General features: G+C 43.2%; 8 protein-coding genes across 8 annotated transcripts; 6 read left to right on the top strand and 2 right to left on the bottom strand.

Moving 5' to 3' along the window:
- Positions 1 to 101: 101 nt before the first annotated feature.
- C922_03333 (hypothetical protein) lies at positions 102 to 1,515 on the bottom strand (the record flags this gene model as incomplete). The annotated part of the gene is made up of 2 exons (XM_008818925.1): positions 102 to 360; positions 509 to 1,515. The coding sequence occupies 2 exons, from the start codon at positions 1,513 to 1,515 to the stop codon at positions 102 to 104; spliced, it is 1,266 nt and encodes a 421-aa protein (XP_008817147.1).
- Positions 1,516 to 2,560: 1,045 nt separating this feature from the next.
- C922_03332 (ADP-ribosylation factor-like 1) lies at positions 2,561 to 3,097 on the top strand (the record flags this gene model as incomplete). Its single annotated transcript, XM_008818924.1, has 1 exon — positions 2,561 to 3,097. The coding sequence occupies one exon, from the start codon at positions 2,561 to 2,563 to the stop codon at positions 3,095 to 3,097; it is 537 nt and encodes a 178-aa protein (XP_008817146.1).
- Positions 3,098 to 3,902: 805 nt separating this feature from the next.
- Positions 3,903 to 6,502, top strand: C922_03331 (hypothetical protein; the record flags this gene model as incomplete). Its single annotated transcript, XM_008818923.1, has 12 exons — positions 3,903 to 3,952; positions 4,099 to 4,206; positions 4,400 to 4,544; positions 4,778 to 4,911; positions 5,033 to 5,120; positions 5,242 to 5,305; positions 5,431 to 5,480; positions 5,596 to 5,643; positions 5,817 to 5,929; positions 6,031 to 6,123; positions 6,256 to 6,328; positions 6,464 to 6,502. The coding sequence occupies 12 exons, from the start codon at positions 3,903 to 3,905 to the stop codon at positions 6,500 to 6,502; spliced, it is 1,005 nt and encodes a 334-aa protein (XP_008817145.1).
- Positions 6,503 to 8,562: 2,060 nt separating this feature from the next.
- On the top strand, positions 8,563 to 11,220 carry C922_03330 (methionine- tRNA ligase; the record flags this gene model as incomplete). Its single annotated transcript, XM_008818922.1, has 1 exon — positions 8,563 to 11,220. The coding sequence occupies one exon, from the start codon at positions 8,563 to 8,565 to the stop codon at positions 11,218 to 11,220; it is 2,658 nt and encodes an 885-aa protein (XP_008817144.1).
- Positions 11,221 to 12,020: 800 nt separating this feature from the next.
- Positions 12,021 to 15,218, bottom strand: C922_03329 (hypothetical protein; the record flags this gene model as incomplete). Its single annotated transcript, XM_008818921.1, has 1 exon — positions 12,021 to 15,218. The coding sequence occupies one exon, from the start codon at positions 15,216 to 15,218 to the stop codon at positions 12,021 to 12,023; it is 3,198 nt and encodes a 1,065-aa protein (XP_008817143.1).
- Positions 15,219 to 18,182: 2,964 nt separating this feature from the next.
- On the top strand, positions 18,183 to 18,705 carry C922_03328 (hypothetical protein; the record flags this gene model as incomplete). Its single annotated transcript, XM_008818920.1, has 2 exons — positions 18,183 to 18,334; positions 18,525 to 18,705. The coding sequence occupies 2 exons, from the start codon at positions 18,183 to 18,185 to the stop codon at positions 18,703 to 18,705; spliced, it is 333 nt and encodes a 110-aa protein (XP_008817142.1).
- Positions 18,706 to 20,851: 2,146 nt separating this feature from the next.
- C922_03327 (hypothetical protein) lies at positions 20,852 to 22,495 on the top strand (the record flags this gene model as incomplete). Its single annotated transcript, XM_008818919.1, has 1 exon — positions 20,852 to 22,495. The coding sequence occupies one exon, from the start codon at positions 20,852 to 20,854 to the stop codon at positions 22,493 to 22,495; it is 1,644 nt and encodes a 547-aa protein (XP_008817141.1).
- Positions 22,496 to 24,359: 1,864 nt separating this feature from the next.
- C922_03326 (hypothetical protein) lies at positions 24,360 to 25,181 on the top strand (the record flags this gene model as incomplete). Its single annotated transcript, XM_008818918.1, has 1 exon — positions 24,360 to 25,181. The coding sequence occupies one exon, from the start codon at positions 24,360 to 24,362 to the stop codon at positions 25,179 to 25,181; it is 822 nt and encodes a 273-aa protein (XP_008817140.1).
- Between the last annotated feature and the right edge of the window lie 1,088 nt (positions 25,182 to 26,269).

Here is a 26,269-nt window from a genome sequence, read left to right as displayed (position 1 = left end):
GCATTGTTACTTCGTTATGTGTTGCTGATTCGCTGTTTTCATCTTGATGCATGGCGAACTTCCCTCCCCACCTCGCCGGCAAGGGCGACGTGGCCAGATGGTTACTGTACAGTTGCGTCTTTCGCCCATTTGTCTGCCGCCCGTTTCTCTTCCGCTCGTTTTCCTTCCACTCGTTTGTTTTCCACTCGTTTGTCTTCCACTCGTTTGTTTTCCACTCGTTTGTCTTCCACTCGTTTGTCTTCCACTAGTTTGTCTTCCACTCGTTTGTCTTCGACCTGTTTATCTGCTGCGTTGGGGAATGAGGCAGTAGATACCCTCCTGTTCCCTGCACACCCTTCCGTAGAGCAATTCCAAAGTGGTCTTGTACGGGGGAAGGGGTTACATTTTAGAAGACGCTGCCATGGGGAGGTGTCTACAGTTATGCAAGTGCCTGCTCGCAATTTTCTATGCGACTTGTAACGCGGTTCATCGGGAGGTCTCCAATCTGAGGGATGGCTAAGCGGATCACCTCGGATAGAGCTTGATCAGAATGACGCGCTTTCCATTCTGGACATGCCAAAACGTTTCCTCCACGATTGCAATTTTAGCCAAATGCCTCATCAGGAAATTCATTCGGACGTTCACGTGTTGGGAAGACTTGGCTTCACTTAGCTGCAGCGACAGAGCAGAGTTAGTAATGTTATTTCTAACTTTGCATATCGAAGTGGGTCCACCTTCGGAAGTACTCTCCCGAGACTTTTTATTTCTTTTTTTCTTTTCCCCCACCCCTCCCTTTTGGGTGACCTTGCTGTCGCTTTGGCTGTGGCTGTCACAAATTAGAAGGATGTCTACGGGATTTCCATTTCGCAAAAATTTTTTAATTTTACAAATTTTTCTTTCCATGTCTGTCATTTCGGAGTTATAGTAGATTTGAATCTTTTTCGTTTTGGCCGATGGGTCTATGTTGTAGTGGAGGGTGTTCGTTTTGTTCTTCTTCATCTTCTTCCAGTAATGGATGGCGACAGGGCCCCTCTCAGACAAGTGGGATTCTGCATCTTGTGGCATTTTCTCTGTTTCGTCATATGGCGTAACCTGCGAGTGGTCTCCGTCTAACTGAGACTCACCATTTGAACTGTTGACATTTGTCTTTTTCTGAGACGTGTTTCGTCCCACCTGTGTTGTGTCATTATTTGAATCTCTGCGGCCTCCCTGGGCAAAGCTCAGGTAAGACGGATTATTCTGCCCGAGACACTCAACAATGTTCCAACGGTGGATGGATGGACTCCAATTTTGCGAATACTTTTTTAAAAGGAATAATTTGATGGCATTTACTATGACATGATATTGGGTGTATCTGCTCTCATAGTGAGTCGCCTCTTCAAAGGAGCCCATTTTTCTGTTTACCCAAAAGGGGCGAGTAAAAAAAGTAACCTTCTTTGCAAAAGGTGCGTAGAAATATGTATAGAACTGATTTGCTTCGCTCAAATTTTCCTTCGGGAACAGAATTATTTTTTCGTAGATGACGAGTACATTCATGTTACTCTTTCGTAGCACACGCATACACACAGACACAAGGAGGGGGTGGGGGGCACGAACTTAGTCAACTGGGTTGACAAAACGGGCCAACGAGAAACGTTTAATTGAGTTAGATTTTTTTTCTTTTTTTTCTCTTTTACCTTTTTTCCTCTTTTTCCCTTTTTCTCTTTTTCCCTTCAGTTTTATAGTCCCCTTTTCCTAAACGATTTGTTTTGCCATGTGAATAGCGAAACTGCTTACATTGTACAAACTTACACGTGCAAAAAAGGGGAGGAAAAAAAAAAAAAAAAACAAGCAAGCAAACGAACGAAAAAATTAACTCCTCAAAATTGGAAAGGGAAAATGAAAAAAAATAAAGTAAATAAAAAATATAAGATATAAAATAAAAAAATAAAATAAAACAAAAGGGGGCAAACATTTCTCGATTAATGCTAACAGTATGCTCCTTTAAAGGCAAGGAACCAAAAAAAAGAAGAAAAAAAAAAGAAAGGAAAGGAATAAGAAAAAAAAAAACGTGATATAATGTCGTATGAGATAAGTTCGAAACACGTGCGACGCGTCACGCCCTATGGTACTGTGCTTAGGGTGTAAAAAATATATACTCTGCGAAATTGTGAAAGGATAATATTGGAGGCCTCGGCAGGGGTGGGGGGAAAGACACGAAGCAGGGAGAGGCACCAACTGGAGAGATTCACACAACTAAGGCGTCGCACACGAGGCAGACACACCAAAATTCGGGTCACGGGACAAGGAGCAAGCAAAACGCTGGTACCCTCTTGGATGCGGCCCTAATCAAGGAACAAATTTCCCCTTGTGCACAAAATGAGCTAATGAGCTTCCTTTTTTGAGAAAAAAAAACGAAGAAAAAAAAAAAAGAAAAAAAGAAAAATGCAAATCGCTTCAAACTCCCATAAGTGACTAGCCAACGGGCGTATATATGTGCATAGACACCTATAAGCACTTGTGTTGCCACCAAAATTGTGAAGACCTTCCTCAGAGGAACGCGCGACACACACAGACATACACACAAAAGTAAGAAGCCAAAATGGGCATACTTTTCTCCTCCATACTCCCCCGCCTATTTTCAAATAGAGAAATCAGGATACTCATATTAGGCCTGGATAATGCGGGTAAAACGACCATCCTGAACAGACTGCAGTTGGGAGAAATCGTCCAGACAATTCCAACAATTGGATTTAATGTAGAAAGTGTAAGCTACAAGAACTTAAAATTACAGGTATGGGATTTGGGGGGGCAGTCATCCATTCGACCCTACTGGAGGTGCTACTATAAAAATACGAATGCCATTATTTACGTCATTGATAGCTCGGATGGCGAACGTTTGGTCAGCACGAAATGGGAAATTAACATGATTCTTAAGGAGCCAGACCTGGAAGGAGTACTCCTGGTGATCTTTGCAAACAAGCAGGATGTTCAAAATTGTCTTTCTATAAGTGAGATATCTAAGGATTTAAACTTAACTGCTATACGAGATCGGCAGTGGGCTATTTTCAGCACCAGTGCTACGAAGGACGTAGGGATTACAGAGGCTCTGGACTGGCTCGTCAGTAACATCAAGTGATTTGTGGAACTGACTCCGTTCTGTGTGCCCTTTTTTTCCCCTAGCTTCACAGCTTCACTTCGCCGAACTTTTCAATCATTTTTTTTTTCTTTTTCTTTTTTTTCAAGTTCCCCATTTGAACGTAAACCTATGGGGCTAAGCAACGTTCGCTGTTGCGTATCCCGTCTTGCATGGTGGTATGTGGCGCTGCACATTGTATGCATACGCAATTGTTTATCTTCATGTCACTCATCGTTTTTGTTTTTCCTTCCCTTGTTGTGTCGCTGTTTTGTCGTCCCTCTCAGGTGCATCCTCAGGTGTATCCTTACGTGCATCTTTACGTGCAACGTCTCCCGCCTTTTTTTTTTTTTTTGTTGTCGTTGTTGACCCCCCTTCCCGTTTGAATCCCTCCGTGGCGCGTTTCCCTCACAACGCTTCCTTTTTTTTTTCGCGCCGCTACACCCAGCTTTTTTAAAATGACACCCTCATTTCGTAACTGAGCAAACTTTAAGTGGGATTAGAAAATATGTTTAATTAAAAAATTGCTCACTTTCAGCATTTAAACCGCTCCACTATTCAGTCCTGAAAAAAAAAAGAAAAGAAAACATAGCAGGATATTGTGTGCGTCACAAGGGTGCCATGGCTTCCTTTTATCAACAGTTTCGTTTTGGCAAACATGTAAGGGCGCACTTTTGCATGGATATTTTTGCTGCTTTGCAAAGTTGTGATTTTCTTCCCGCTGGAAAGGAGCCAGTTGTCGTTTTCCCTACGTCCCGGTCTCATATTTCTCCTCTTTTACTTCACTATAGCGAAGAGGAATGATAAAATGAAAGGAATCAACTTAAGGCCCACTTTTTATTCGTTACAAACGAGATGGTAATGAATGCAATTATCGGAAAAATTGCGCACTTGTGTGGAGAAATGCCGCTTTCAAAGCACCCTGGTTCCCTCAGGGTGCACTTGTGTGTAAATCGTTACACATGTATATGCACGCGTCCGCGCACGTCACTTCTCTCCCTCAGCTTCAACACAGCTCTAATCAAGTCCAAAATTGGCATGCTGGAGAACTACGCGAAGAAGAACCAGATGCACAAACTGCGGATGAACGACTTCTTCGACGTCCTGAAACTGTACGCACAATTGGGCGCTCCATATGGGCAGAAGGAAAAAAATTAGCGGCGAGATATGGAAGGACACCATCCGCTGAGAACGGAACAAAGTGGCTCCAAGGAAAACTCCCCCCCCACAACAACATCGGCAAGAGCAGCAGCAGCAACAAATGAAATATAGAACAAAGCCTCAACCGTTTAATAACCCTTACAGGTCCAAAACGGAGGAAGATTACAAGCTGTCCTTGCACCTGCTTAATCTGTACTACAATTTTGGGAGGAACTTAAAAACGCAACAAGATGTTAATTTATTTTTTATTTTCATCCTGAGAACGAAGCAGCTGAACGAGGCCAAAGAGGTAACCACACCATTGCATCAGTGTAGAACTGGAAAGAGAGAAAAGTGAATAGAATCCAAGGTGGGCAGATAGAACAGAGTCCAAGCGTCTGCAGGCCTTTACGTTATGCTTTACCGCTATGTGTGTGCACCCAATTTGGTGCCCTCCCTAGCTGTACAAAAATGCGTAGACACCTGAACAGATAAGTGTACTCCTTCTCATCGCTTCCCTACAACCCCTCCCTTCCTTCAAAGCTGCTTAAATATTTCAATGGATGGCTCCTCTGCCCCCCGTCGAACAAGTACATTTTGCTATGCATGGAGGAATTTTTAAGAAAAAAAAAATATTACGATGTGCGAGAAATATTTTCCTTCATACGACAGAACAAGTAATGATTCAAAAGGAAGTACCCCCAGTGGTGTCTTTGGGGGAATTCTGTTCGGTTGAAGGCCACTTCCACAATGCTCTGTGCATTCGATTTATTTTTCTTTCCTCCCCTTTCCTTGTAGCCAAATAAAACTGGAAAGTTCCTTCTACACAGTGACCATAAAGGCCATGCTGATGTTGGAAAAGAACTCTTTTCAGGAAGCCATGATAGTCAGTGTGAAATGAAAAAAGTCGTTACAGTGATAGCGGCAGATGTCACCTTCGCCAAAATATATGCTCACATAAATATGCACACCTGCGTACCCTCCTCCCCCTCCTTCCCTACTCGCAGATATACGACGATTCGTATGACATGTCTATATATTTGACGAACGAAATTCACAATTTGCTGTTAGGTTAGTTTTCCACACAGGAGATGTTACATTTTCATGTCATGTTTTCATCTGTGTCGAACGAAGGACATATAGACTTACTTATAAACATACGTACTTGTGCCCTCCCCTCACCCATTTCTCCGTAGAGAAGAACTTGTACCTTTATCACACCGTGAAAAAAGAGGTGAATCCTGAGGTACGAAAAAAAGGAACAGAAGTGGGAACAGGGGGTCATTTTGTGGTTCCATTACTATGCATAGTTAACTGTATGTTTTTTTTTTGTTTTTTTTTTCTTTCTTTTTACAATGCAGGAGGAGAATTTACTGAAGTTATACGAAGTGAACGTGGAAAAGATAATTGTAATGACTTGAGGGAATGGCACACATGTGAAGTACACATTGAGCGGACTTGTGCTCCTGCCGACGATCCCGTGTTGGTCTATACCGATGAGCATATTTTTAACCATCCATATTGTGCCGCAATTACCATCAATATTATGCAGCCCTTAACCACCCACTGCACCCTTCCGTAGATACGACTAATAAACGAGTTAATAAAAAATAGAACGTCGATAAAATTGTCCTCAAAGACTTTGAGTCTGTTTGCCTGGGCAGACATGTACTTTGACGTTAATGAAATTATCAAGTAAGCTTCGACTGTACAAGTGGAAACGCAAAAAACAGCCTCGTATACAGTTCATCATTGATTATGTGCCAATATAACTTTTCTGCCAATTTTATTCTCAGGAAAACGAATCATGACTTGGTGGATGTCCAGGCGTGCAACACCTGGTTGGACATTTTAAAATTGTCCTGTCTGTATAATCAAATTCCTGAATGGTCAGTAAAGTGTATAGTTTTTTTTCGCGTGCGTAAGTGCGCAGAGTGGGGCGAGGGGAGGTACAATCTATTTTTTCGTTAAAATTCTTTTTTCTTTTTTTTTTTTTATTTTTTTTCATGTCCACTTTAAAGCCACTGTAGCCCATTTTCGCAAGAATTCAAAACTGTTTTGTGGAGCATGAAGGATGACGAGGAGGTCGCCCGGGTATGCAAGGAGTGCTCCCTCATGCGCGCCCTTACTTTGCGTAGCTCTCTACGCATGTGTAACACGCGTTTTCTAGCTTCCCCCGCGAAATGGCGAAATGGTGAAATGATGAACTGTTTCTCACCTACCTTGCAGGTGCTGGAATACATCAATATATACTTTAACGAAGAATAGGGCGGGAATTTTTTCTTTTCCCCTTTTTGCACCATGACAATTGTTAATTTTCCATTTTGTTAATCAAAGCTTGTGTGTTTTCTTGTTTCCCACTTTCTAGACGACGCGACACGGTGGAGGCGCGTCAGTTTGGTCCTTCGCATGCACAACGCTTTTGCATTTGTTTTGTAAAACTGTGAGGATTAAGAAGAAGAAGAAAAAAAAGCGGATCCAGAGGCCGAAGAGGAAGGCTTCTATCCCCTCTCATCCTTTTTTTTCACTTCATCCCATTTCAGTTTGTTTTTTTTTATGTTTATTTTTTTCCGATAACCCCCTGGGCACCAAATAAGCTTTAAAAAAAAAAAAAAACTGCACAAAAATGTACTCCTCCTCTTTCGAGTCCGCAACGGGGAAAATTTGCACGCACATAGGAAGAAAATATGTGTATGCACAGGACATCCATATGTGCCAGCTCACTTTCGCCACCGTTGCAGGAAGTTCCCCCCCAGGGCAACAACGCGTGTCAATTTTTTGGAATTAAATTTAAACAGTTTTGTGCATAGATATGGATGCGTGGGGGGATAAACAGAATGGGGCAAAAAAAAGGAGTATAAAAAAAGGCAAACAGGGGAGAATAAAAGGGTAAAAAAAAACAAAGTATAAAGGGGGCAATCAAAGGAGCAGAAACAGAAGAATAAAAGGGGCAAAAAAAGGAGCACATAAGAGCGGAAAAAGAATCCGCATTTTAGGGAAAAAAAGCCATGAGAAGCAGCGCGTAAGTTCTTTCTGTTTCAACGGGGCAAAGAGGGTGTCGCCAAAAAAAGCGTAGCCAGGAAGCGTGTAAGAAGCTGGGGTTGATGTTCACTTCTAATTAGTGTGCTGCCCTCTAAGAACAGTGTACGGACATATGCTGGAGATATATATTTCGTAGCAAAGACATAAATGTACAATGAGGAAATGGTCCGGCGAATAAAATTTTCTCCTTGCTATAGAGCGCGCGTATGCACATTGCTAGGCGGATTAAGGAGTATAGAAGGGTTGCGTATTAGCAGGCACGCGGGGCAGGGTCCACATACGACGTTTTCCGGCCTGCTTTCCAACACCACCCCCCGTTCCCATTTGCCTGCTCAAAGGAGTAGAAAAAAAAAAAAAAAAAAGAAAAAATGTATACCCACTTATGTAGCACAAATGCCTGATTTACCCACTCACCACCATGCGGCATACCATGCAAAATTGTTTTCATTTATAAAAAAAAGGTTTTCCCCAGTGATTATTTTGATTCCTCATTTTCCCAAACATTTTGAAAATCCCAATTTGAATCAAAAAATTCAACACAAAAGGAAAAGAAAAGAAAAAAGAATTCTGTTTTTCTCAGCTGATCGCAATAAGTATTAATATTTCTTTTTAACTCAAACGTTTACTTTTACCAAGTTTTAAGGTAGCACCAGCAGTTAAGAGGGACTTAGCAGCAACGCGGCCTTCAGCTCCGTTCATATTAACTTACGATAAAGGCATAGCAGGATTGTAACCCTAGATATATTTTACGAACAAAGTGACTTCGCGTCCGTTCGTGTAACCCCAACGTACATCTCACGTACAGAACACATTTCCCAGGCCCCCCTAGTTCATTTTCCCCCTCCACTCCCCCTTTTGCACGCCACCCACTGTATTTGCAATGTTAGAAAGGAACCCCCTAGCCGGTTACTTCTACCACATGAAAAAGTTTCTTTTTCTCAAGCCAATCATACAGTAAGAGTAAAGAGGTTCGAAAAAAAATAAATAAAAGAAGCAAAGGAGAAAAGAGGCAAAGGAGAAAAAAAGCAAAGGAGAAAAGAAGCAAAGGAGCAAAGATAAAAAGCAAAGAAGCAGAGAAGAGAAGAAGCAACCTCGTGTGAATATCCCTGAATATACGCAATCGCCTGAGCGGACGTGTGGAGAATTGTCCAGCACACGCGCGCGACGAAGCGGTGACCAAGCGACGCGACAGGAGACGTAGGCACACAAGAGCTTGCACCGACTGAGCGAAACAGCAACTCCCCTACACTCATCCCAACGCTGAAGAGTCTCCCCCGAGATAAAACATGATTTTATACCCGCACAAGTATTTCCCCAACACGGTAAAATGCATGCTGGCGGCGCACATTTACAGCTTCCAGGTGGAACTGTGCGACGACTTCTTCTACACACGGAGCTTTGACATAGAGAAGAGTCTCGTAGTGAATAAGAAGCCGCTGCTGGTTTACGAAAACAATTACGTCAGTTCGACGAAGGCGATATGTTTTCTGTTCCATCGGTTGCGAAATGCCGAAAGTAAAAAGTGCTTGGACGATAAGCTACGGATGTACATGTCATGGGTAGAATGGAGTGATCTGCTGGAGAAGCACATCGAAGTATTGAATAAAAAGAAAATAATTGATAGTCTGGATGAGCTGGAGAGTTACCTAAAGGAAAACCAAAATAAAAATTTCATATGCAGCTCGGGAAAAGAACTCCAAGGGGATAATAACGACAAGTTGACATTGGCAGATATCTTTGTATACACCTCACTCACTCACTGCAACATTGAAATCTGCCAAGAGAGCTGGGTACACATAAGCCAATACATACAGAAGATAAACGAACTGGAGGACGTACAGAAAATTCTAAAGGACGTAAAACATATTTACAAATATAAGAACATTTACAATTTATTCATTTCGAAGATTCATGAGAAAAATATCAACTCTTATTTGAAGAAGGAAAAATTTTACCTAACGACGGCGATTAACTATGTGAATGGAGATCCACACATTGGACATGCATACGAAATAGTGCTGGCAGATGCTATTGCCAGGTATCACAAAAACATAGGAAGGAGGGTGTTTTTCACCACAGGTGCTGATGAACACGGAATGAAGATTGCCAATCAAGCGACGAGAAATAATCTCACTCCACAAGAATTGTGCGATAGAAACGTACTTAAATTTAAGGAATTAAACAAATTGTTGCATGTGAATGAGGACTACTACGTGAGAACCACTTGTGATAAACATAAGAAGATTGCACAAGAAATATGGACAAAGTGTGAAGAGAACGGAGACATTTATCTGGGTGAATATGAAGGGTGGTATAACGTGCGTGAGGAGACGTACGTGCCCGAGAATGAAGCGAAATTAATGAATTATAGAGACCCAGTGAACAATATAAAGTTGGAAAAAATGAAAGAATCATCCTACTTTTTTAAAATGTCGAAATATCAGCAAAGGTTAATCGATTATATACTTGAGAATCCACATTTTATCCAACCGGAACAGAAGAGGAATGAGATTTTGCAGAGACTGAAGGAACCTTTGGCTGATCTCTCCTGTAGCAGGACAAAATTTTCCTGGGGAATTCCTGTCCCAAGTGATAAGAAGCATGTTATGTATGTTTGGATGGATGCTCTGATAAATTATTATTCTAATTGCTTCATCGTGGATGGGAAGGAGAACTATTGGCCAGCCGATGCTCACCTGATCGGAAAAGACATCGTGTGGTTCCACACAGTTATCTTCCCCACTATACTCATGTCAGTAAATTTGGATCTCCCAAAGAGTGTATTTTGCCATGGCTTTGTCCTAGCTGCGGATGGGAAAAAAATGTCCAAGTCTTTGGGCAATGTGATAAACCCCTTCGAAATAATAGAGGTCTATGGACCGGATGCTTTTCGCTTCCACGTCATTAAGGAGACAAAGAAAGGATTCGACATGCGCTTCGACATTGACAATCTGGTCGACATGTGTAACTCCGATTTAGCGGACACGATTGGAAATTTGGTCCAGAGGACACTGTCCCTCTGTCAGCTATCAAATGAGTCGAAAATCCCCCCCCTCTTTGAGGAGTACGACATCGATTTGCCCTTCAGCCTGCTGCACTTTATCAACCGAGTGGAATTCCACATGCAGACATATTGCGTCCAAGTGTGTTGTGAAAAAACAGTAAACGTGTGCAAAGATTTGAACAAATTCCTCACAGAGTTGGCCCCATGGAAATACAAAAATGAAGACCAGAATAAAAAATTGCACATCATCAGGATCATGATGGAGGCCATTTATCTCATTGCCCATTATCTGGACATTTTTATTCCATCCATTGCTTCGCAAATTTTCCAGAAATTAAACACCCCCAAGAAAAGTATTGTCGATTTGAACCCCTGGTTGAATAACCTACAAGAAGGGGTCGACATTAATAACGACAACATTTTATTTAAAAAGTTCGAGGTGGAAAGTGCCCAGATAAAAATTCAAAAGGTTATCATGCGTGTGTGCAAAATTGTCAGCATTGTGAAGGAGGAAGAGGGTCAAAAAGCGGCCACCATTTTCGAAATTGAGGTCGATGACCATGAGAAGCACCTCGCTATTCTGTATCTGTCGAAACCTCCCAACTGTGTCGGCATGTTCACTGTTGCTATTATGAATATCAAACCCATCACCATTAACAACATCACCGTTAATGCCATCATCCCGCATGTGAACAAGGAAGTGTTTACCTTTGCCAGGGAGACGAATATGCAGACGGGTACTTTAATTAAGCCTAAGAATTACAAAACGCTCGTAAAGCAACGGGACAATTTAACCAAGAAGGAGGTGAACTCTTTGGAGCTCTCCATTAGTAATGGTCACTGTTTTTTCGAGAAAACCGTGCCCTTGGTTTTCGCCTCATCCGAGGACATGCCCTTCTACCACTCGACGCAGAGCAGCGGGCCCCTCAAATTTTTCTGACCCGCGCGATGCGCCGGTGTAGCGATGCGACTATGCGTCTCTGTAGCGACGTTGCGATGGCGACCCACTTCACTTACTTCACCATCAAGTTGACTACTCACTCACGCAAAGATTTGATGCCCCACCCCCCTTTGTGGGTTTTCCCCTGTGTATTTCCCCTGCGTGTTTCCTCTTGCTTACTGGTCAATGCAGCTAACCCATGCGGATACCCTTATAAGCGGGAAAGCAGGCCACACACACGCAGGCACGAAAAAAAGGTGTGCATTGCATAGGGGACCAAATCAGTGCGCGTAAGCGCATAATGCATACGGATGGGTGCGAAGATATCTCAGCGGACGCACCTGTGCCTATGTATAATTTTTTTTTTTTTTTGAATTAATTTGGCCCCTTGGCAATTAACCATGTGAATATTTGGCAAAGTAACAAAAAAAAGGAAAAAAAAAAGTCAAATTAACATATAAACCTATAAAACTATAATGTGTCTCTCCATATAGACACCCCATTAAAAATAAAAAAAAAATTAATTCGTAAATGATGAGTTTCCCCTCCGCGAATTATCTGCAACGGAGACACTTGGCAAGGGGCCCCTTTTGTGACAGCCCATTTGGAACCCCGGCCAAATGGCGCGTGAACGCCACACACGCGGGGTTCACTACCCTAACCGCGGCGAAATATGCGGAAAGGGGGAGAAAAGTCGTATATAACTTCACCCTAACCTGCTTCACAAAAATAGCTTGCGATACAACCTCCCATGTAGCTTTCCAGTGGCCAACTAGGCACCTTCCCTGTTGATGAACCGCCTAACTGTTTAGCACCTCCAGGAGCGCCACCGTGATGTAGGAAGATTTGGGCAGGGAGCAAGTCAAAAGGACGGAGGCCGTTGTTCGATAGTTGGGTACCTCCTTAATTAGATGCTCGTGGTAGACGTCACTCTGGACGAAGGTGATGTGCGTCTGCATTTCGTCCGCCATGCGTGTTGTAGCCGCGGGATTGGCGTCGTCCCCGTTTGGCTCTTCACTCGTCGCCGCAGAATTCGCCTCCGAGTGGGCCGCACACCCCTCCTGCTGCAGCAGCCTGCTCAAATCACTCCGTATGAAGGGAATCCTACCCTTACCCGCTGCGTCACTTTTAATAAAAAGGGACTTGAAATCACGAGGCTTTACAACGACCTTTCGATAACCGCCGGGCGCGCTGAAGAAGTTCTTTTCGGATCGAAAGTCCTCTAACGATAAGTGCAAACTGCTCAACACAGATTTGTATTCTTCGGTGAGGTTAGGAGGAAACACCAAATTCTTATCTCCAGGTAAAGGTAAAACGACATCGTAAATATCGTACAGAGAAATATTTTCATGTGTCACTACGATTATGTTCGTTTCGTATAATGGTTCGTCACTTTCTGACTCATCTGAGTGATGCTCAGTCGAATTATCACTGGTTAGAACTTGTTCATTGTTACGATTGGACTCGATAAGATCGTCGACCACGACGCCAAAGCCATACTTCTTCATTCGAATGTCCGCAAGGATGTTGAATATGAGACTTTGGACAGAATGTATAAAGAGGGAAAATATATCCTTGGGTAAATTCATGAATGAATTTTTAAATTTTTTATCATTTTTTAAGGAGCACAAAATTGTTTTTTCTACATGGGAGTCACTCGAAATGGAGTTTACTATTTCGAAAATATCTTTCGGCAGTTGGTTTTGCTCTTCCTTTGCGTTTCTGTATGGTGTGCCGTTCATTTTTTTTTCTTTTTTTTTCTTAAAGAAGGGTTTCTTTTCGCAATTTGGTGGGGGCAGAGCGACGTCCTCAACGCGTGCGGTTGGGCCTCCCTTCTCGTGTGCGTCGTTTTGGTCTCCTTCTGCCTGACCATCCTTCTGGTCTCTGCACGCATGTGACTCATCATTGGGTGTGGTCAGGGCGACGAACTCACCTGTCTCTTCCACCCGATTTGTCGCTTCCCCTTCCCCTACCACCCGATTTGACGCGTCCAACTCGTTCAAGTACTCAATGAGGCGAGCCTTCTTGGAGCTGTCCAGCCCGGCATTCTCAATGACGTGGAAGAGAGCCTGCTTGTAATTCTTCTTCAGTATGCAGATACCAATTTCGTAATTTTTTATTTGCTTACTGCCAAACCGTTGGTGGCCGAAGTAGTTTACAAATCCTGCCTTCCTAAAGTTGTCGGCGAGAGCGCAAAATTTCTCCTCCGAGGTGTCCTCCACTCCCCTGATTAGCACCTTGAAGAAGTTCCCCTTTAAATCGCCCAGGGAGAGTTTTCTTTTTCTGTAACTCAGATTCGACACGTAGACGTTCTTGCACCGGGAGGGGGAGCCGCCCCTACCACCACTTCTATTGCGGCTCCCACAGTCCCCCCCCATTATCATCCTAAACAAGTCAAACTTCTTCGCCTTGTGAATGCAAAACCTCTGCACTGTTATTCCCCTCTTGTCCTTAATTCCACAGTATGATATGTCTCCATTTTTTTTCTTTAAATTTACTTTTATTTTGTGCAATACTTCGCATATGTCTTTGTTTTCTTTGTACATATTAAAGTGCAGGTACTTCTTTCCCTTTTTCTGTTCGCTTTTCTCCTTCCTGTGGTCGTTCAGTTTGTCCAGGAAGTTCCCCCCTGCAGTGTCTTCGGAGTGTTCTCCGTGGCTAAGCTGGTTGCAATCGGTGTGACCGGTGTCACCATTTTTACTAACATTGGAGAGGGAAACAGGCCCGTTGGGAGGAAGGCCCTCTTCGTCACATGTTGGGGTGGTCTCCTTTGGTGGGTCTGCCCCTTCCTTCTTGTCTTTTGAACCGTCACAAGGGGAACCCCCACAAAGGTTGGAAGTAGTGGCCTCTCTTTCCGGTTTGCCTTTCGCTTCGATTTCCACTTTGACTTCCGCTTCCCCGCGCCCCTTCTTATGCCCCCCCGGGGTGTTCATTCCCCCCCTGCAGTTGCTATCGAAACTCTGAGACAAAGTTTCGCACTCAATTTTCCTTTTCTTATTTTCGAAGAATCCCTTTGCAGCGTCAGAGCCCTCCGGGGAAGATTCTTCTGGGTAAAACTGCCTAACCTGTTCAGGCAATTTTGTGATTTTTTTTTTTTCTTCCATTTCGTCCAACTTTTGGCAGATAATATCTTCCAGTTGGTCGTTTTCTCTGAACCGAGATTTCTTCGCATTTCCTTTTAATTTGTTAAATATATCCTGTGGCAAAATAGTCTTTAGGCAATTAAAGGATGGGTAAATTTGTATGGCGTTGATGTGTACATGGGCGTTTTCCTCTTTGTTGAACTCTGCACTGTTATTACCCCGGTTGGCATTTCCTTGTAGTATGTTTCCATGCGAAAGGACGCTTTGGCTCTGGGGGACATTCTTCGTCTCCGTCAGGAGAAATGGGTAATATTGCTTTATAACGTTGTGAATGTTCCTTCGCGCGGCTTTGTTTCCATCCGTTGGTTCCTCGAGGGGGAGGCCATCGCTACAAAGAGGTTCTTCACCGGGAGTGGCATCCCTATTTTCATCTAAGTGGGGCTCCGCTTGAGCAGGCATCTGATCCAGGTGTATAAAGAGACAATACGGAGTGGATACTTTCTTCAAGCCGTCCCTCGTTGTCTCCTGCGGTAATTCACCCGCCTCACTTTTCATCTTTAACTGATATATGTTGTGTAATAAGGTAAGAAATTGCTTAAACGTTTCCACATTGTGTCTGTTTACATACTTGGCTAGCACATGCAGGTGTAAGTCCCTTTTGGAGATGCTTCTGATTAATTTCTCCTTCTCGTCTTTCTCAGTCTGGTGAATAATTTGATTAATTTTTTCTCTATCTATGAGCTGTTCCAAGTGCAAAATGTTGTTGTTTCTTGTAATTTCGTGCACATGGAAATCTTCATAGATGGTTTTTATTTTCCCTTGGATGCCATCCATTCTGTGTATGTTTTTTCTAAACAGGTAATCGATGCCATGGTTTTTGCCGAATGGGGAATTCTCTCCACTTGTGTCGGTCATAAGGGTTAGCAGAACGGCGGTGATAAACAGGATCACAGTTGGTACGTATGGCCGCACGTATGCATATATACAGTATGGGACAACTTTTTTTTTTTCTTTACTTGTACATATATGTATTGTAACGCAGGAAGGGTCTATCGCAAGTGAGCTGCAGCATCTGCTAGGCAAGTGACAACATGTAATTTGGGCATTACAGAAAGATGTAACATTTCACTGGGGATGGGGTGGGGGAACTTTAAAAAGGGGAAAAACGTTTTTTGGGTTCGCTCAACGTGGGGTGAAAAGCGTAAAAAGCATGGAGGAGGAATGACGTTGGATTTGGAGGAGTTGGAAGGTCCCTATATTCTTTTACCATAAGGGAAGGAATACTGTTTTAGTGAGTGCCACAATCTACTAGTCTCACTCAGCAAGAGAAAGGAAATATACACATATAAGTATCTATATAATGTACCACTCGCTCAGCAGGCATAGCCTCCTCCGTTTGCCCTATTTTTTTAAGATGACCTATGGAGGAAAAAGAACCACAACCTTTGCAGTTGTTTTGCGCGATTTCCCTCTTTAGCCTTTCAAAAAGGGGGTCGAGAGGATGAGAGAGAGAAAAAAAAAAAGAAATAGAGAAAGAAGGAAAGAAAGAGAGCTAAGCATAGGTACATAAACGCATCTGCTTCTTTTTCACTTCGCACGTAGAACAGCCTCTCCGTGAGTAGATTGTCAACGGGGACCTCTCCCTAAGTGGCTTGAAAAATGGATTCACCACTTGGCGCGAAAGGGGCTAATACAATTCGAATGAGAAAGATACGCTGGAAGGGGGACCTGAAATGGGAAAGAACAATTCAGAAGCAGTTTGAATGGCTACCTTTGGTGTAAAGGGCAGCATGGAAGAGAACGAATACCTGTGGTACTCTACGCATAGGTCGTTGTTACCTATTTGTGCACATTTTTGTATTTGTATTTTTTTTTTGTTTGTTTTTATTTCTTTTTTTTCCGTGGGGAGGCACCTTTGGGGGGTTCTCAAACCTTTGCAGTTAGCGCCAAATCGTTGTTCGCGTCTTTTTTGTTTCTGCCAACCCGCCTGGAATTAGCCCAGTGGGGGCATTTATGTGTTTTTTTGTTTGACTCAACGGAGTGATAACGCTCAGTTGGTATAAATTCGGGAGGGAAAAAAAAGAAAAAACGGGTTACATCTTGAGAAAGAAAAAAATGAAATCTTTCCCAATGTGGACACATTTGTTGTGATTCTACCTGGTGCATTGCTCGAGAGACATTTTTTCCAAGGTGGCGCATCCTCTGGTGAAGTTTATCCCGGTCCATACATACACATATGAACGAAGATGGTGAAACGCTGTTATGTCGGTCAGCCAAAAGCAGCTTTCTAGGCCCACCATACGAATTAGCTTTACTTCGCTAGTTTGAAAAAATTGAAAGACGCGTTTTGCTAGTGAATTTCCAATCTGTTCGATGTTATCGTCTATATCCAACTGTTATTTCTATTCTATTCTTCTTTCCCCTTTCCCTTTTTTTGTGGAGAAATGTCTCCTCACATGTGCTAGGGAAGAATCCGATCTGGATGTTGCACCCCACTTGGGGAAAAAAAAAAAGGTCTTAGCCGATGCTAGACTATACCTTTTTTTGTCCTCACCCATGTGGATGGGTGGAAGGAAGGCATGCGTACTCCAGTTCCTAGTTAGATGTTGGTTGTTCCACCTTGAGGTCTCACTTGAAATTGTGAAAAAAGATGGAATATTTTTTTTTTTTTCTTCTTCGCCACTTAGTGATCTACCTTTAATGCAGGATAATCGGTTGTTCACTTTTTGTCAATTTGGAAAGGTGTAAAAAAAGAGGCACCTTGTTTGGAAGTGCATAGGAAGAGCGTTTAAAGTGCCGTTTTTCTATTTTTTCGTTTCCCTTTTGCCCTTCCCCCACAACCTCGGTAAGTACGACTACGTAGCAATGTGTTGTGAGGTAGTTAAGGTAGAACAACTTTGAAAAAGACATTTTTTATCAGCCGAAGGTGGAGTTAATTTTCGCGCATGCAGAGGGGTAAAAGCATCTTTTGTTTTATCCTTACCGGTTTGGAAAAAAAAAAGAAAAAAAACGACCTGTACGGGGGGAAACAATCAGGACGACATGTGTGGAAAGGAAATCACTGAACAGCGATGAAGGAGCCAGTGGCACAATTTGGTGCTCCTCACCATGGCTGCATTGTTCACTTACCGAGTATGTTCCTTTTCTATGTGTAAACACCTTGCAAAGTATAATTCGAAGAGGTCGCAATGGCATGCGACAACATTTGTGAAATGAAAAAGTGCAGATCATCCCTTGCACATTCACCTTATTGCAGTTGTCAAAGTGGAATTTTTTTTATTTTTTTCCATAAGTGTTAAACAGAAGGACACACATATATAGAAAAGACCGATTGAGAAATTCACTTTGAGAGAAAAACAAATAATCTCTTTTTATCACCATGAAAAAAAAAAAGACGTCATAATTGGTACTCCTATAAGTTAATCCGGATTCAATAGGAATATTCTTCTTTTTTTTTTTTTTTTTTTTGCCCCAACTCACGGCTTACGAAAATGAAGAGCATAATTCCACATTTCGTTTTTCTTTCTCATCCTGCTGATACGATAACTTACACGTGAGTACAAACTGACAAGGGGAAAAATTACGAGTCACGCAATTGGAAGTTTAACAATCGGTTCAGTATATAGTGACTGGGAGAGTGGTCAGAAGGGCATCGAAGAATACAAAGCAAGCGATGATGATGTGGAGGTGGAACGGGACAGTTTCAGAGAAGGTGCATTGGATATCCATGTGAGGAGCGACGAAACCGAGGCAGGTCCCTTGGATGAGCGGGGTAACACCAACGTTGTGAAAAATCAGCAGCCTGAATAAGGTGTTAAAACTGTTAACTATGCGGATGCGCCAGCCTCGATAGGCGATACTGAAGTGGACAATGAAGAGATGGGCGGTGATGAGATGAACACTGAAGTCATAGAGGCAGGCGTGAGGGACTCAGACGTGGTGGACGATGAAGAGGTATACCACGAGCAGGTCCATTACGAACAGGTGGACGATGAGCGGGGAGACGAGCCAAATTGGGATGGAACGAACAAGTAAGCACCAACCGAGGCAGAAGACGCGGGGCGCAACAGATCTTATCATCATAGAAAGAGCGAGACCAATGATGAGGCACAAAGAAACATCGATGCGGATGCAATAAAAATGGGGACGCCTGAACGTACTGGCGGAGACTCAGGGAGGCAAAACAATGCCACGCCTATGGATGCAAATCATTTGGAACAGCCAAACTAGGAAGGCGAACAAAGGAAGTATGCACATGATGGAAGCAGCCCTGGGGGGGGTGAACAGGAAGAGTGGGGAGGGCACCTCTTTAGAAGGTAAAGAGGGGGGAAACATGAAGGAGCAGAACGATGAGGAAGAACACGGAGGCGAAACGAAAGAACCAGAAGGGGGAGAAGCATAGGGCTGAGTTCCAACATGTGATGCCAAGACACACTATCTGCTCATCGGAGATTATAAAAATGCGAATGACATTAAGAAGGAAGCCGGTGCTTTAGTAGGAACAATGATTAACATGCTTGATAAACGCGCAGAGGAGGATGAGGTAAGAATGTTGGCCCAAGACTTGACTCAATTTTTCACCACTAATTTAAACACCCCAAAAGGGAGACTCTCCGTAAGTCATTCATATCTATAGGGGCATATCTCGTAGGAGAGTTCTACACGAAGCAGAGCAGGTTGTTGTGAGAAAAAACGTTAACGTTAGTTTTGTGCTTTCCGTTGAATAGGGAATTGAGCAGTGTAAGTAAGTAAAGTCTGTGCCTTCCCTACCTAAGTGTGACCCTCATTTGCAGCAATAAAATGAAAAAAGTGAAAGTTTGGAAAGTTCTAAAGACGGGGAAGTGCCCTCTCATTCGTAGTTACGTAAAATGAGCCTCATCTAACAGATGGCTGTTCATAACATTCCCATAACAATGTATGTACGTAGTGATAGTCCGGCTGTAAGATATCCCCTCATGTGTAATTAACGAACGATATTGTTTACCCAATTGGACGTTTGAGAGTGCGCCAAAAAGGGAATGGACAAATTGGCAACCTCCTACATGATATAAAAAAAAGAACTCCTTCCGTTTGCATTTCATGTTGGTGAATTGTTAAAGGTGTGATTGTTGAGTGGATCAATGCACATGTCGCGCGGTTTATGTGTTCTGTGTATATACCTGTTTGTTCTGTCCGCATGAACAATTTCACCTTTTTACTCCACGGCAGTGTGTACCCATTTCTCTAGACAAGTTCACACAAACAATTAATCGCCCCAAGAGAAGGACTCCCCTATCTGAGCACATTGATCAAAATGGTTAAAAAGTGTGAAGCGAGCAGTGTGTTCCTTTTCCATGGGGCTATTCACATGGTAGGAAAAAAGAACATTCCGCGTCCGCAAAAAAATTGACCAAGTGGAGGGGACGTTCCTGCAGCTGCCATCGACATCTCCCCCTGTTAGTAAATCGGAAACAATTTTCTCGTTTTGTAAAAAGTGAGAAAAGATAATCCACATGAAATGGCAATTAATGCAGAAAGGAAGATTCCCCCTACTGGCGAAATGGGTTGACTTGGCAAAAATTAAAATGTGCTGTCGGAGGGGACTTTAACGTGGCTGTTTAAAAAGGTGTAATTAATTTTTCGTTTACCCAACGGAGGGGGGGTGGCTTCCTCCAGAGAAAAAAAAAAAAACAAAAAACAAAAAAAACAGCAGAACGACGACTTTCATTTTGGCTAAACGTAATTAAATGTTCTAATTTGTGAAAATTTTCCCTGTTTTGATTTTAAGGTTGTGTAAGAAAAAATCAGGTGTCGTAGAATCGAAAGCAGCATGTTGCAGAATCAAACAACGATCAAAATTGCACATTTGGAAAGGCAAAAAATTTATGTGGAGCAAAGCGAGCAGAAGAGAGAGTCTCCCGCGGTCAGTTAATTTCTCTATGGGCAGGCTATCTCGTGTCCCTTTGCTTCTGTTTCTCATGTTTTCCTTTCTGTGAAATTTGTTTCATTTTACTGGTGAAAGATTTCCCTTTTTTGGGGGGGAAGATTTCCGTTTCTTTTTTCCTCCGTCGTTAATTTTCCGAGTTTCCCAATCACATGGTGTAAAATGGCAGTGACCTTGCCGCGTTCTGCAAATTGCCTTGGGAACTCGTTTCTTTGCTTGCACGCCGTTTACACACGTGTGTGTGTTGCAGAGAGGTACTTAACGTGCGTCCAAGGAGCAAACTGTTCTGATTTGTTATAACCTTGTTTTCTTCTCATCTCCTCAAAATTTTCTAAAATTAACTGAACCGCGCTGCTCAGGACGGAAAATTCGTTGGGCCACTTTGTTAGTTTATTCATTTTTTCTTTTCCTTTTAACAACAAAAGTTTTACAACAGCAAAGGCAAAGAGCCAAAAGCGAAGCCGCCAAACCACCAATTTATGCTCCAACACTTGTGAGCATTTCCAAAACTGCATCTGAAAGGGGTCTAACATTTGAACAGACCTTTTTGCCACTTGCCAACTGAGCTACTTCGCCGCTTTGCGAAATTTCCCCAAATTAGAACTCCCCCTCACGGAATCCTCAGATGAGAAACAGCGTGGGCCTAATTTTCTGTTTATTTTTTCTAAACCAATTTGTATGGGGGAACAAGGCAGAGACCGTCGACGCCGTCCAGAATGTGGGGGCCATAAATTTGAAGAGGCCTACCTTGGGGATGGTCCCGAGGGAGAGTCCTGGGGGGGTCGGTCAGGAGGTTAGTGACAGGGTTGCCAAGGAGGGTGTCCTTAGTGATGACTTACCTGTCGTCACACTAGCCGCGGAAGAATTGTCACCTGAAGTGGTCACCTCAGAAGAACCCCCCTCAGGTGATTCTCCATCCACCCTCGCAGTGGCAACTGAAGAAAACCAGAATAAAGAAGCAGAGGAGACACTAACCCCAGCCCATGCACAACCGTGCCCTGCAACCCCCGTCGAAGGTGTTGACGCTTCGGATTCCGTAGTACCGGAAAAGGAAGGAACGTCCTTAGAACAGCATCTCCCAGTGGGGACGGAATGTCAGGACGAGGCCCACCCAGGATGTTGCAGCGACTGTAGTGAACCTTGCTTACCTGGATGCACAGAATATGAGAGCCAATGCCCAGATTGTGAAAGCGAATGCTCAGAATCTTGTAACGCTGATGTTGTATGTCCAGAGGACTGTTGCGTTGATGGGAGCTGCAAAACCGCTCCTTGTTCAGGAGGCCCAGCATGTGACGCATGCCAGAGGGAAAATGAAAATCAGCCGATAGACAAACCTGTGGAAGCTGGTGCTGCTAATGCTGCTGGTGCTTCTGGTGCTGCTAAGGCAGCTGGTGCTTCTGGTGCTGCTAATGCTGCTGGTGCTGCTGGTGCTTCTGGTGCTGCTAATGCTGCTGGTGCTGCTGGTGCTTCTGGTGCTGCTAATGCTGCTGGTGCTGCTGGTGCTTCTGGTGCTGCTAATGCTGCTGGTGCTGCTGGTGCTTCTGGTGCTTCTGGTGCTGCTAATGCTGCTGGTGCTTCTGATGCTGCTAATGCTGCTGGTGCTTCTGGTGTTGCTGGTGTTTCTGATGGTTCTGGTGCTTCTGGTGCTGCCGATGGTTCTGGTGTTGCTGGTGTTTCTGATGGTTCTGGTGCTTCTGATGGTTCTGGTGCTGTTGGTGGTGGTGCTGCTGCTGGTGGTGGTGCTGCTGCTGGTGGTGGTAATGGTGCTGATGCTTCATCCGAGGAGGAGCAGAAAACCGAACAAAATAAAGCTCCTTTGGCCAGTGAAGAAGCTGGAGAGAAGAAACAAAAATCCCCAATTGAAAACAACTCGAATGATGAGGAGGCCGACAATGTGATGCGTGAAATATTTAATGAACCAGGAAAAATTGATCATAGCGAAGAAGCCGTTTTGGAAGAAAAGGAGGAGGAAGGCCACGACATGGTGGATGAAAATGGGCAACAAGAGAAGGGAGAAGTGTACGAAGAGGAGCATACCGAGGAAGTTGCAGACAGTCAAGAGCATGTCGAGGAACAAGATGCGGAGTTTCCATTCAATGACACCGAAAGAGACAACATCGCAATCCGTAATATTAAAACAGAAACCGAGAATTTAGTAGCCGACTTCTTGACCATGCTGAACGTAGATGACGGAATCAGTCAATCCCTTAAAATGTTAGTACAAGACATGGCTCAGTACTTTTTACATCACTTGGACGCGAAAAATTAGGTTGCATGATTTACTCCACGTTAAGGTGTTGCATAGTGAGGTATGTAAACCTTTTGGCGAAATGGAAAATTATTTTATTTTTTCTTTCTTCTTTTTTTTGTTGCATATATTAGCCAGGGGATACACAGAATGGTATGCGCCCCTCGTTGTTCCCTTTTTTTTTTTTGTAAGACTTGCGCAGTTGCAAATGTCTGGAAACTTGCTTTAGCTGGGCATACATGGAGGACGCGTCTGCGCAGGTGGGCAGTTCACCCACTAAGCATTTTTGAAAATATCGAAAAGGTGTGTAAGTGAGGACATGTGCGAAATTGGTTCTTTGTTAGCTTGTTAGGGAGGTAAAAAACGGGAAGGAGTGAAATAGGGAAAAGATGGGGGGGAATGGAAAAAATGGGGAAAAATGGAGAAAAATGGAAGGAAATGGAAAAAAAATGGGAAGAAAATCACGAAAAGGTTCCGAGGAAAACGGAACAGGCGCAGTAAATAAAAAAAGGGAAAAATAGGTACACAAACATCAGATCAAACTAACGAACTCTTTTTTTTTTACGCCAAATGTACATTCCCCTTTGCACACATTCTTCTTTGGAGAAGTTCTTCTTTTTCGATAAGTGTTAACTGTTAAGTTGTACATATTCCACATTTGTTTTCCCTAAAAATATCAAACGGAACAGTTTCTCACATCATTCTTTGTAAAAGAGAGCACTACGGGGGGGTGCAAAAGTACGAAGCGGTTAAAATTCGTCCGCTTTAAATATTGCAAGGGGAAAAGCGATAACAAAACAAAAAAAAAAAAAAAAAAAAAAAAAGACAAGCTTTCGGCTGGTTGTATACCCTTTTAACTGACTTAAGGTGTTCCAATGAAGGAGTTTTTAACGGTGAAGTTGCCTAAGTGTGAATCGTCGCTCCGTTTGACGCTCCACCCATGTAACGCTCCACTCATGTAACGCTCAACTCATGTAACGCTTCACTCATGTAACGCTCCACTCATGTAACGCTCCACCAATGTAACGCTCCACTCATGTAACGCTCAACTCATGTACGCTCCACTCATGTAATGCTCCACTCATGTGACGCTCCACTCATGTGACGCTCCACTCATGTGACGCTCCACTCATGTAACGCTCCACTCATGTAACGCTACACCCATTCGGTTATTCGTTCCCCTTTTTACATTCCCATCTTAATCTCCCAAATGTAGCGACAATGGTGTCATGATAAGTGTGCACAAAAAGGATAAAAAAAAAAAAAAAACGAACAGACAGAGAGACAAAGCAGCCTGAAAAATACCCCAGTTTTATACCCCTCAAGGGGAAAAGAAGTTTAAGAAAAAAAAAAGAAAAGAAAATGCGCCCTTTCCTATGAAGCGCAGGGTTACATTTCTCCCTTTTTGGTGTGAATTTTCAGAGTGCTTGTCACTACCCCATTCCAGTCCGATCGCTCAACCGGATGATGCCCTCGCTAATGTGTGCGTTAAACTTAATTTCTTTTTCGCAAGTTTGAGTTGGCTTGGCTAGTCCTGACCAATTCTAGCTAACTTTTTTATTTTCTCATCTTATTACTGTATTTTGTTGCTCTATTCTGCCACTCTATTTTATTTCGCTATTTTGTGTATTTTTTTTTCCCCCTGGGGGCAATTTCATCCCTGTCGATCGGTTACGCGGCCCAGTGAAATTACATCCTGGCCATTCCGTTTGCTTTCTCGATTCGCCTAAGGCGACTAGTCCGTTAACGTAAGCGAGTTGCATACCAGCGCAGTACCTAAATAACTCCCCCCTGTGTGTGTAACTATTCGTACGCAACTGTGCACCTCTAAGTGTGTGTTCCCCTTTCCTGTTTCCACGCGTGTAGTAATTAAGAAGGAGTTAAAATGAAGGCCATTTGGAAGATCCCTTTTTACCTTTTCCTTGGGAACATTTTAATTTACTTAAATTGTGCGAAGGTTGCCAATTCACATCAGCAAAAAACGAATTTGAGAAATGGGTTTGGACAAACTGGCAACTTGATTGGTCATGGGGCGGTCAAGGGAGATCCAAATTTGAAAAAGCACAATGGGGGAGCGTTCCCCGTGCAGGCGAATGACAATGAGCAAGCGGTTTCGGGCAACACACAGGAACCGGAGGAAGGAGCTCAAGTACCGCAAGCACCGGCACAATCGGCAGGAGGGCCAACATCCCCAGCAGAGCCAGAAGATCATAACAGCTTACGAGAAGTAGAATCCTATGAAAAAGATAAGTGTATCAGTTCGAAGGAGGAAGAGGTGTTGCAGGAAAGGGAATTAGAAGACGACGTGGAGAAGGAGGATGCTCACGAAGGCAACACGGAGAAAGGGGAAGGAAGTGATAGCACAAATGATGACGATGTGAACCTGGAGGATGGCGATGAGGAAGTAGAGGACGAAAATGAGGACCAAGAATATTCGGAACAAATAGCAGAAACGCAGAACCCGCAAAAAATGCCAATGGCGCAAAACAAGCACTCTGATGTAGGACATGAATCTCTAATCACCGAAGCCATCATCCATAGTGTTCTTGCGGAAAAGTACAATGAGATCGTGAAGGATAAGAAAGCAGCCGAAGCCTTCGTGAATACTTTGCTGAATTTACTAGACGGTGATAACAGCGCAATCGACGATGCCATCAAGCATTTGGCTGGTGACATTTCGCAATTCGTCTTCAAGTCAAAGAAATAGCGTGTGCTGGCGATTGCATGTGCACACATGGACTGGCGTGAGCGAATCGGTTGGCATAATTAAGCGCTTGGGCGATTTTCCCCAGTGGCGCATAAAGAATCATGCTGCCAATAATAGACCCCGAATTTGTCACCCAACAAGTGATACACACATGATGGAAAAAAAAAAGGTCTTTTACAAAACAACTGTGAGGTAAGCAAATGTTAAGATGATTTTTTTTTTTATTAAAATAACTTTTGTATGGGATTAATAAAATTTACTGCCTGCGCGAGTGGGACAAACCAATTGGGGTTCATTTTCACTAAGAACAACATACGTGAGTTGTAAAAAAAGGGGGGAACACAAAAAAAGGAAAATTTATCAATCCGATAATCAGACGGATATGTGTACCAATTAAATTGAGGTAATTTTTTTTTTTTTTTCCCTTCTTGTCACTCCAATGGGGAAAGCATTTCTTGCAATGTATGCTAGTTAAAGTTCGAATAAGTGCGTGTCTCGTGTGGATCATCCGTACTGGGCCCATTTGTAAAACCAGAAAGTCGTTCTTCACACGACACATGGGAAAATGATTTTATGTCGAGGGGGTTGTAATCCATTTGGGTGGAGAATTAGAAATGAACAGCTCCTCAGTTAAAAAAAAAAAAAAACTAGCTGAATAATTTTCCCAATTTATTTTCACTTGACCGGATAGGGAGCAGTGTACTTTTTCTTAGCCTATGTGGTCTACTTCCCAAGGGTGACGGTCCCCCCTTTGGTATTTTTTTTTTTTCGCCCCCTAGTTAATCGCTTAAAATGATGTCTTTTATGGGAACGTTCGGGGGAGAGATTCCAAGCGTTTTCATACGGGGAAAGCAAATCACCTGTATGGAAGCTCCTCAGCTGTGCACTTGTTCGGTTGCTTATAACGTGTAGAAAGGGAGGGGGCATGCCAAATGGGGAAACAATTCCGCTGCGCAGTTGGCAAGTAGCCTCACACACACGAAGTCTAGAAAGACAAAATGAAGGGAAGTGAACTTTGTGAGGAGGCACATTCTCCCCCTTACGACCAATTACCCACTTGTTTTTTAACTCTTTTTTTTTTTTTTTTT

Source organism: Plasmodium inui, assembly GCF_000524495.1.
Source record: "Plasmodium inui San Antonio 1 unplaced genomic scaffold supercont1.14, whole genome shotgun sequence".
NCBI classification, from domain to species: Eukaryota; Apicomplexa; class Aconoidasida; order Haemosporida; family Plasmodiidae; genus Plasmodium; species Plasmodium inui.
Note: the sequence above shows the minus strand (reverse complement) of the source record. Positions and strands in the feature narration are given on the sequence as shown.